Source organism: Ciona robusta, chromosome 14 (assembly GCF_009617815.1).
Source record: "Ciona robusta chromosome 14, ASM961781v2".
In the NCBI taxonomy this organism is placed as follows: Eukaryota; Metazoa; Chordata; class Ascidiacea; order Phlebobranchia; family Cionidae; genus Ciona; species Ciona robusta.
Genome location: NC_143248.1, coordinates 5184070 through 5195363, shown reverse-complemented (window position 1 = coordinate 5195363; position 11294 = coordinate 5184070). Strand labels below are relative to the sequence as shown.

Genomic DNA, 11294 nt, shown 5'->3' with positions numbered 1-11294 from the left:
CAAAAAAAACGTATCACGCATGTACAAAAGGGACTCTTGTTTGGCATTTAGCAAGATTTACTTCCACAAACATAGCAAAGGGGGTGGAATTACAATTTACACACGCAGGTTTGTAATCATCTAACCTCGCTCATACTCGCTATAGCAGCCAAACCAAGCGTATCGTTAAAGCGCCTGTTCATCTTACTAAGCCACCAGCACATTCTAACTAAACCGTCTAGTCATCTTGTGTTTCACTGTTTGCATGTTTTGTCTTCTCAACCACCATGAGATTCTCATTAACACGTTGACTGTCTTCTACCGAGCACAAAACTTAGCCTTAGGCAGTTAAAAGCCAACGACCCGTAACTAGTTGTAAATGCACGCACCGTGTTAGGACGGAAACCCATTTGTACTTCATACATAAGTCAAAGTCTCGTATATAAGTTCTTATTTCCGCCAATATAAAACGATTTGTGCCATCACGCAATGCTGCCTTTTATACTTCGTAATACACAATACAATAAAACCACTCGAGTAGAACTACTCTGTCCATATTACCAATTAAAGGCGTCTGTCATACATTAACTAGCAAAATCATAACTCTACTGACGCGTTTGAGCATGCGAATATACCTGTTTACATCTATATGGCTTTAAAACGCGTTTACGACTGAATTACCTGAGTAAATTGACAAATTTGTAAGATCGAAACGCAACCGAGACAGATTCGATTTGACTGGCAGTCTTTATTCGCATTCGAGTTTCGTAAACAAAAGGCGCTCTCGAAGGTTTGGTTATGACGTCATAGTCGACTAAAGATCTTTATCGGAGACATCAAATTATAATCGAATGCAAAAGTTTATTGAATATTTTGCACAACTTAACCTGGGTTTTAGCTAGAATCAATCGGAAGCTGACGTTCAATAATAATTCAAGTTTACCGAAACCGTATTTGGGCAGTTTGCACAACATTTTAAACCAACACAATAAATAGTAGGGTGGGGTAATATGGGATATGTTTTTATTTTCATTAATCGTCATATTTTGTAGTATATATAGAACATTTATGGAATTATATAACCGTATCCTGAAGACTCTGAAAGAACGTTGTTAATCGTTAAAAACAGGCAATTTAGCGGCTAACTGTATCCCATCTTACCCCACAGACAATAAACTGTTTTTTATCTAAAATAATATACATTGTTGGCTTAGAAACCCTGATAATCTAAAAAAATTAGTCTTGTGTCCAACTAAAGTATTTTTTGGTCCAATAGGCTATATATATAGTTCAGCTGTGGAATAATTTATCGGTTTACGACGACCCGGTATACTGTCTGCCACTTAGCGCTGTAGCGCTAACTCGTGTTACAAGATGAGGCACATATGGGCTAATCTCTTTCGTAGTTTAGACATCTCTGTTCCTTCTTGTCATTGCGCAACAGGGTGGATTCCAGGCATCAGTATCCTGATATATACCGGGTGCGTGATGGGTAAACATAATTTCTATTTCCTACGTATTACAATAACACTGATCATATTATAGGCGTGAAAATGTTCTTTAATTGTATCTGATCGGATGCCCGCGCCCATATCTGTGTGTTGACACTTTCACGGGTGACTAGTTATGAATCTATCTATGGGTATAGTCCAATATTGCTAATGTTGGTTACAACAATAATGTGAAAAATATTGTAAAAGGCGGCTGCTTAGCACCTGCCGATTAGGCTTATACAGATACCATAAATTATCCATTTGTTGTTTTTACCATATGCGCTGCAAAGGCGTTTTACTAACGAAATATTTCGAAGCGTGGTAGTACGTGGTTGCTTCAAAGTATATAAGGTCAGATGTGGATATAAATGTATTTATGTTTAAAGCGAATGAAATACAAATAATGTATAGAGGTGATAATACTGTAGCGATTTAGTCTGCCTCGAGCACAGATTTTTATCATTTATAATTATCTAAATTTCACTATATGAATAAAGATTGCGTGGCGTGTAAAGTTGCCAGCTGGCGCAGCGCGGACGGGACTTAATCGTTGCCCTCTCACATATGACAATTGCACACAAACGCGTTGATTAGAAAACCGCATTGTTAGGACAACGCCGAGAGACTTTACTCTGTGACAATACTGAGCCTTGCTGTATAATGTTGGAACGGACCAAACCAAGTTTAAACCTTCCTCTTGTGTTAATGTTATTCTCGCATTTTGCATTCTCGCCTTAATATAAGCCCTGCCCTGTACTGCATGAGCAGGCAGTCGGAGTTAGTGTAGGAGTTGCCCCCTGCAATGCTTGCTGTTCTCACTGTTATCTGTGACGTCAATGTTGTAATGTCGAATAGACTGAGTTGTATCCTGGACTTGTCATGGAGTCGTTACTGTTCTGCTGAAGTCGGATCTCTGTGAGCGAGGTGCGGGTACAGAGCTCGGGACACGTGAGGGCAGCACGGCCCTGAGCCGAATATATATATATATACGGCAGGTGACTTGAGGAACCACCTGCGCCGCACCTTTACGCCCACAATAATTAAACTGTAGTTGACAAGGGATCAACGTCTAGATAGCGTGTAATAATATACTACACGTGTAATAACATGTTTAACGTGTAATTTAACATGTATATATTTAGTATAATACCTTACAAAAGATTAAAAGCAAAGCGGCAGTCACCACAAAGTTTAATTAATCGTTTTAGCAAAAAAATGTATTTTACTCCCCAAATAATTTACACCAAAATAATATAGAAGTTTCTATAAAAAGGCGCGAAGCGTGGCCATGCGGTTTACTGCTTGACTACTGGAGCGAAAAGTGCAAAACATTGCTGGTTGTTTTTCCAAAGTTAAATCGTATTCACAGAAACTCACAGAAAATTGGACTAGTCAAAAAGCAAAACAGTAAAGTAAAAGTCACTTTCTAAAATAATAAAGTAGGTTATTAAATTTTGTTTTTTTGGCCCAATTCATTGAAACTTTTTTGTTTTTGTGATAAAATACACTTGCGAATTTGTCAACCCAGGTTGTGGTAATAATGTGCAATTTAAACGCAGGTAGCACTAGCACATGAAACTGGGAAAGGCTTGCGACATCAGTATTTACATCAAAAGTAAACACAACCAACACTGATATGCTTTTCTACGACATTCATTTGTAAGTTTTGCTATATATTTAAAACACTAGTAAATTTTAATGCTTGTACTTGTATTTTTTCTGTTAGCAGACAGTTTCCAGTTTCTAATTTTTTTCTTCTAATTATCTGCAAAATGTTTAATAATTTTTTCTTTATCATTAAGCTCAAGGTTAACCGTTTCTCCTGCACGTTCTTCTCTTGCATCCTTGATGACATTATTGTTGCCTGAATCACTCAACAGATTGATTCCAGATTCTCTATCCCTGCTTGATTGTACGGTTCCAAGCTCTATTGATTCCCTTTGTTCGTTCTGACTCTTACACGGCTTTGGGACCACGACTACTAATATTGGTAACAAAATAATAAATGCGACTATAACCACACTCAACCACCAAGGGAAAGAACCATATTCCATAACATCTGGTGTTACTTGAGTGGTCTCTTCTATATTATTTGTTGCCTTTGTTGGTACTTGTGGTGATTCTGTGGTTCGTTGCACTTGAGTTGTTGATTTTTCTGTTTGCCCCGTTGTCTCATTTTCATGGAATGTTGCGGCTTCTACTTCTATTGCTGTATGGGTTGTGGTTGGTTGTACAACAAGTGTTGTACTTTCTGCTTTTTTCGATTTATTTTGTATGCCTTCTCCTTCACATTGGCTGTAGATTAAAAGAGATATAACAGCAAGTTCAGCCACTATTTACATGCAGTGATTAGTTCTTACTTGACTATTATGTCACTTTTACAATTCGTAATCAACCATGCAAAGCGTTTATCAAACTCCTATATCTTAAATAGTTTTAAAACACTGGGCCTTTTCATACTTTTTAGGAATAGTATAATACTAGCATTAGAGTCACTAAGTTTGTGTACACAGGTTGATAATGGATCCTGTGTAACCTTATAGGTGATGCACAGTGTACATCCCAATTTTATTGGATAGGGTATTTCAAATATCTTATACAGTTTCACATTAGTCTTGTAATTTGAAGAAACTACTCTTGCGCGATTCTTTATTCAAATAATTCTTTGTTACAATAAGAAAATGTTAATTTTAACTTACTTACCCTGTTTCTACTCCTTCATTGATAGCACAAAACTTGCAAAGATTTGTTCGAAGGTGGTGGTCTACACACGCAGTCAGGTTGGTGGGCAGACACATGTGTTGTTTCATTTTGTAAACTTCTGTTCTGCGACAATTATCTCTAATATATGTCCCATTTCGCTTTATCCACGCTTTGCCAAATGCATCAATGTTTTCACTCTAAAAAAATTGATACTTTACTAAAATTCATATTGATACTTTACCTTTTCCTAAATTAAAGGTATTCTAAATAGTTGCAATTAACAAAACACTTAGATATTTATAGTGTTGTTCCATAGGTTGTTTGCAGTTATGTCATTTTATTATTTATGTCTTCTAAATCCAACATACAAGTTCACTTCACTACTTAACCAAGAGGGCAAATTACTTGTTGCTATACTTACAAAGCAATCATACACACTTACTTTAACCACTACCATTCCACATAGTAATGCTAGTATTGCAAACTTCATAACCATAAAATATGTGGTTTTCATGGTAAACAGGTGATATATATCCTACTCTATTCTTCTCGAGCCTTTAAAATTCAATACCGTGACACAGCGTTTTTAACGCAACCCATGACACCTCGGAACTCAGGTTTATAATATTTCTATAAAACATATAGATATACCAAGAAATAGTTTGCAATATAACTATTAAAAATTCATACAAAAATGTATTTATATTTTTAACATACCGCAAGCTAGCATTTATGTATTTAAAATTAAATTGTACAAACTTCTTCCTTTGTTGTGACGTGTCAAGTTATTTCGGCATCAACAGTTGTTTCATCCCTTAAATAGTAAACTTGACCTTTCTTCTGGTTGGGTGGAACCCAGTCGTGTGTTCACCAACCAACTATTGTTAACCAATGACTCCTGTTGTAACTTAAGCCTGCTACAGCAATACCTTAGCGTAAGCAATCTTATCAATGCAAAGTTAAATGTCAATATATTTTTAGAACACAAAAGTGGTTTTAAAACAAAAAAGTACACAAACAGTTTTAACAGCATTATTTTTTGGATGTTTTGTTATCTTTTAAACTTAATAATAATAATGGATTAACGTTCACCTAAATCTCAGATACAATAACGTGGCACGAGTAGGAACGCACCCATATAGATTCTTTTAAAGTGCAGGCATTTAATTTAGTATTCTAATACTCTTAGTATCAATTACAGCTGATAAATACAGATTCAATCGGTTTATATAGATTTATCACACCTATTTAAGTTATTTTTAGAATAATAATGCGTTGTCATAATTCCATACGCGAGTCAATCAGTGTTGCACATTAACAAATTCATATATATTTCAAGTTTTCAAGTTTTTTTGTCCCACCAAATTCTCAAACATAAAATAAAAGTTATTGTCCTTGTCTGTCATTGCTTCTACGGATAAGGCTTTGAGCTTCCAACTGTCCTCGAGTTGTCTCTTCCTCTTCCACATCTGTGTTCCCATCTTGTCCATCACCATCACCCCTATTATTTTGTATAACCTGATACTGAGCTAAAGCTTTACAACCAAAAACAATTATAAGTGCCAGGAATCCCCCGGCAACCAACGCTATAAGAACATATGTTGTTGTGGAATCGGAATCTTTATCATCTTTGCCATCGCATGTTCCTCCTTCATCATTACATTTATTCTTTTCTTTATCATCATCAGGTTCTATGAAGTTGTCATCTGGTTCTGTGAAATTATCAACCTCAGATTGGTTATTGGTTGATGTTACAGTATCGGGTGCTTCTTTTGGTTTATCTTTTTTATTTGATCCATCATTTGGCGTTTTCACATTGGAGGGGTCTTCTTGTTGGTCTTTTTTTACAACTTCTTTATTTAGGTCTTTTCTTACGATTTTATCATCATTTTCTGGTGTTCTATTTTCATCATTTTCTTTTGTTTTCTCTGTGTCATTATCGGGTATCTTTTCTTTGCCATCATCTGATGTTTCTTCTTCACCCTGTTCCTTACCATTCTTTTCATTCTCTTCTGGTGTTACGTCTTTTAATTTTGGAACAATATCCCCCGTGGTGCAGACTCTGTCAGAGATAAATATAACAGGATGAGACATACATACAAATTTACATTCTTGATAATTAGTAAGCGATAATGCGATACAATCAAGTTCAAAACCCCTCTTACCCAGTTCGTTTACCATCAACTACTTCACAATAAGCTTCATCACACGGTTCAGGGTTTTCGAACACGTGTCGATCCCAACAGGTGAAGAAGTTCAAACCCAAACATTCTCCCTCGCAGAACCTGGTATTATAAACAAAGTTCCAGAAGATTGTAGATAACGCATTATGGTGATTGTTTAATAACTTGCATAATATGTATGTCTTCTACCAGACACACATGGTGTATTCATACACCTCATTCTCACTGTCAAGTCACTTATGGTAGTCAAACATAGAAAAATCAATGTGGCGCATGCAGTATTGTTTGACTCTGCTTGTTTGTATAAACTCTTTAACAGCAGCTTAAAAGCTATTTTAGGCATAGACCTAGGTGTTCAAAACTATAATGTAATCACAGAAACCCCTATTGTTATTCCCATGATGCATCCATACATTGTACCTTTGTGTGTTGTTGCAGTAGCTGCACTCTCCTGTTTTCATCATGGCCATGGGCCCCTCAGAGATTTTACAACGAGTAATCCATTTCTATAAAAAACATGAACCATAAACATTACTTTTTATTATGTGCCAAACATACAGAGAAAGGTTGTCTCTCCCATATAAAATATTATTTGAAATGATAGAAAACACGCAAATTAATAAATGTTAAACCTTACACAAAACGATGTAATGTACCAAGTAATTATATGTGATATAAAGTAGTTGCTAACCTTGTTGTCACATCTCTTACAGTTTCCAAGTGTGAAGAGAAACAGAATGAGTACAGCATAAACCTTCATTATTTTACTCTGCTCTTTGGGTGTTAATAGTCACCCGTGTGGAAAATACACATTGTTCTTTCCTAGGTAACTACTATTGAGTACTTTATTAATTTAAAGTAAAATAACCTTTCATTACAGAAAATATTTAATGTTATTTTAGCAATACCTATTTCTCAACATCAACTGTAAACTCTTAAGCCTTTGAAATAAAAAGTTTTTGGACCGCCCCCTATACACCTGGGGAATCCCCAGGGGTTCATAACTACTTGCGGCACCATGACTCGGCTAAGTTATTTCTGGATTCGTGATTGCATGGCCAAGTGAATTTAGTTTTCATGAGTCATAAAAACAAGAGAAATGTTAGTATGTTACAATATACATCTTCAAAGTAAAGCAAGTTAATATTTGTCTATTCCTAATTGAGTTATGCATGAGTTATGCAAACATGAAAACTTCCTTTGTCTTTTGTACGCATTAGATTTTTATAATTTCGACATCAAAGGTTTTCCTACATAGCAAACTTAACTTTTGTTCTGGTTGGGTGGAACTCAATGGTGTGTTCCTGTTCACCAACCAGTTATTGTTAACCAATAACTCCTGTTAAGTTTGAAGTAACTTAAGCCTGCTACAAGCTACAACAATTCCTTAGCGTAAGTAATCTTACCAATGCAGAGTTAACCAATCACTTGTTTGTGGATCATGTTATATATTTGTTCCCATGAAAAGTTCAAAAATTTTTTTTTTGACAGCAACAGTGTACCAATTAATACAAAGAGTTAAAACAGTGTAAATATAACAGTATGCAAAGATTAATTTTCTTTCTTGAGTTCTTTTTAGTCAACCTTTTTGAAGCGTACAACAAAAGAGTTTTTGAACAATACCGCCTTGATTATTTTGTTGAATAAGGCTTTTACTTTCTAACTGTCCTCAATTTGGCTCCCCTTCATGTCCATCCATATTTCCAGGTTCTCCTGGTCCATTCCTTTCTTCATGTCCTCCCATTTGTGCTTGTCCTTTTTCCATTTGTTCTTGCCCTTCATTCAATTGTGGTTGCTCTTCTTCCCTTTCATTTTGCACAAACTCATATTGAGCTTCCCTTGGATTACCCACATTACATACTGCTATTAGCGCCACCACACTAACAACTAAAACAATGACTGAAACTCCAAGATCAAAACTTGTAGATTTGGAATCTTTATCATCTGTGCCATCACATGTACCTCCTTCATTATTGCATTTATTCTTTTCTTTATCATCAGCAGGTTTTGTAAAATTATTAGCCTTAGATTGGTTATTGGTTGGTGTTACAGTTTCAGGTGTTACGCCATTAGCAGCTTCCTTTTGTTTGTCTTTATTATTTGATCCATCATTTGGCGTTTCCACATTGGAGATATCTTCATGTTGGTCTTTATTTACAACTTCTTTATTTGGGTCGTTAGTTGCGCTTTTATCATCAATATCTGGTGTTTTATTTTCATCATTTTCCTTTGGTTTCTCTGTGTTTTTATCTGGTATCTTTTCTTTGCCATCTTCTGATGGTTCTTCTTCGCCCTGTTCCTTACTATTATTTTTTGAAACAACATCTCCCATGGTGCAGACTCTGTCAGAGATAAAAATTATTCAATTATAATGTACCATGCGTCATACATACAATTTTACATTCCTGATAACATATTAAGCGATAGTGCAATACAATCAAGTTCAAAACCCCTCTTACCCAGTTCGTTTACCATCAACTACTTCACAATAAGCTTCATCACACCGATCAGGGTTTTCGAACACGTGTCGATCCCAACAGGTGAAGAAGTTCAAACCCAAACATTCTCCCTCGCAGAACCTGGTATTATGAACAAAGTTCCAGGAGATTGTAGATAACGCATTATGGTGATTGTTTAATAATTTGCATAACACTTCATATACACCAGACACACTTGGTGTATTTATACATCTCATGCTCACTGGCGAGTTATAACATGGGTGTCTTCCTACACACCAGCTACACATGGTGTTTTCATACGCTTTATTGCCACAGTCAAGTTGTAACATAAAGGTGTCTTATACAACAGACACAAATGCTGTACTCATACACCTCATGCCCACTGTCAAGTCACTCATAGTTGTCAAACATAGAAAACCTCATTGGTTAATATATTGTTTAACTCTGCTTGTTTGTATCACAGATCAAAAGCACTTTTAGGCATAAAACTGGGTGTTTGAACATATAGTGCTACCCCATTAACCCTAATTGTTATACCTATGGTGCACCATACATTGTAAGATACCTTTGGCTGTTATTGCAGAAGTCACAATCTCCTGTTCTCATCATGGCCATGGGCCCCTCAGAGTTTTTACAACGAGTAATCCATTTCTATACAAAGCATAAATACAAAACTTTAGTTTTAATTTAATGACAAACATACAGGGGGATGGGTTGCCTTTTAACAAAAGGATAATTGCAAATTATTAAAGTTCTAACCTTGGACAAAATTATGTACTTAGTATTTATATATAGATATAGAGTAGTTGCTAACCTTGTTGTCACATCTTTTACAGTTTCCAAGTGTGAAGAGAAACAGAATGAGTACAGCATAAACTTTCATTATTTTACTCTGCTCTTTGGGTGTTAATAGTCACTTGTGTGGAAAATACAGCTTATTTTTTTCTAGGTAACTACTATTGAGTACTTTGTTAATTGTCTTAAGAATCTTTTGTTAGACACTTACAAACTTAAGCCAAACCATAACAGAAACTGTAACATTGAGAATAAACATATTGCTTTTAGACTGGGCAGGTTACCCCTATTCCCTTGGGGAATCCCCAGGTCTTCTCAGATGTTCACTCTACCGTAACTTAGCGCTTGTGAGACAAAGAAAGCTTTAAACTTAAAACAAATACCAATGTAAGATTACCCAACTTGATAAAAGATTGCGTCATCTCGTGACTTGTTCAATTGAAGTCACGAGTCATAGAAATCAGTTGTGATGTCATAATATGTTCTTTTTAAATATAATTTCATCATGGTTTTATAAAATAAAAAGTTAACTTAATAGTTTTTATGTCTTTTTTGATCAATTGTTCAACATTTTGCACATGCAAGGTATTCATTACATAAGTGTTCATTTTGTTAAACACAACTCAACAGTTTCTGAATATGTTTCAGCCCACCGCACGCTGAGAATGTGTTTGCACTCAACGGGTACAGCATGCTTGAATGGTGAAATCAATCTGATTGTTGCACAAAGCTTCTACACAAAGGGTTTTAACCGTGACTGTGAACATATGTGTTATGCTAGAAAAGCCTTTTACTAAAAAACGCGTGTCGCTGGTGTTTGAACTAGTTTGGTGCTTCTGTTATTTAATTCCCAACTTGAACCAAATCATTTTGTCTAAATAATGGCTGTAGAATTATAATTGCTTTGTGCTCTTTATTTAAAAACTGCCATTTTAATGTTGTATCTATATAAATGTTGCAATCTATACCTTTGAAATGAAGCATTGATATACTGTGGTTCAGTGTTTAAATAAAATTAAAAGAAATTTTGTCTCGGTATGTTGTATTTTCTTGTAGTGTTAAATTTTGTTGACAAACAGTTGTGTTTATGTGATATTATGTTGCTTTGTATATATAGGCAGAAATCAGCGAAGAGTATTTACATTATGCAGCTGATGCATACACAAAGATGTATAACAACATATTTCTCTGTAATTTGTGGCAATATGTTATAAATGAAATTGTGTTAGAAGGCATGCCATTTAAATTGAGCTTCCACTATTACTTGTATAGAGTGAACTTAAAGGTTTTTCCTAATTTTGATTTTACTTTAACTAAATAATTTTTTTTAACTGAAGCCTTGGAAGTGGTGAGAATTTGGCCATGTTTTATACATATTGAAACATTTTAAAGTGTCAGACCAACATGTGATAACCTGTATGTCAATTACGATTTGCTTAGAAAACGATTTGGCTGAATGAATGAATGAATGTAACTTACTTTATCCTCGCGTGGCCGGAAAACGACAGTCGTTATCACACGGGTTTAACACCTCGTGCCAGCTTACGAGTTACCATGTATGTTACTTTGTGGGTAATTATTTTTTTGGGGAATTTTTTCATTTTTTTATGTATGGCTGATAATTTGGACAACCCATTAGTGACCACTGGGTTGGAGCAATTGTCGTTAAGTGTCTTGCCCAA

General features: G+C 35.3%; 3 protein-coding genes and 1 long non-coding RNA gene across 12 annotated transcripts; 1 reads left to right on the top strand and 3 right to left on the bottom strand.

Annotated features, from left to right (window-relative positions):
- Positions 1-2427: 2427 nt before the first annotated feature.
- Positions 2428-10642, top strand: LOC149725306 (uncharacterized). Of its 9 annotated transcripts, none has more exons than XR_016386540.1 (6): positions 2774-2915; positions 3036-3131; positions 4201-6600; positions 7072-7184; positions 9654-9766; positions 10261-10642. It is a non-coding gene; the product is annotated as an uncharacterized LOC149725306 (long non-coding RNA). The 9 variants fall into 9 exon arrangements; XR_016386537.1 differs by having other exon boundaries at positions 3275-4252; XR_016386539.1 differs by having other exon boundaries at positions 3275-4252; positions 7072-8984.
- LOC149725309 (uncharacterized) lies at positions 2663-4758 on the bottom strand. The gene is made up of 3 exons (XM_089892974.1): positions 4618-4758; positions 4176-4372; positions 2663-3767 (listed from the first exon to the last, which is right to left on the bottom strand). The coding sequence occupies exons 1-3, from the start codon at positions 4687-4689 to the stop codon at positions 3230-3232; spliced, it is 807 nt and encodes a 268-aa protein (XP_089749100.1). The 5' UTR covers positions 4690-4758; the 3' UTR covers positions 2663-3229.
- Positions 5130-7191, bottom strand: LOC149725308 (uncharacterized). Its single transcript, XM_089892972.1, has 4 exons — positions 7050-7191; positions 6779-6864; positions 6341-6460; positions 5130-6237 (listed from the first exon to the last, which is right to left on the bottom strand). The coding sequence occupies exons 1-4, from the start codon at positions 7116-7118 to the stop codon at positions 5562-5564; spliced, it is 951 nt and encodes a 316-aa protein (XP_089749098.1). The 5' UTR covers positions 7119-7191; the 3' UTR covers positions 5130-5561.
- Positions 7787-9773, bottom strand: LOC149725307 (uncharacterized). Its single transcript, XM_089892973.1, has 4 exons — positions 9632-9773; positions 9383-9468; positions 8818-8937; positions 7787-8700 (listed from the first exon to the last, which is right to left on the bottom strand). Exons 1-4 carry the CDS (start codon positions 9698-9700, stop codon positions 8028-8030), a joined length of 948 nt encoding a protein of 315 aa, XP_089749099.1. The 5' UTR covers positions 9701-9773; the 3' UTR covers positions 7787-8027.
- Positions 10643-11294: the final 652 nt, after the last annotated feature.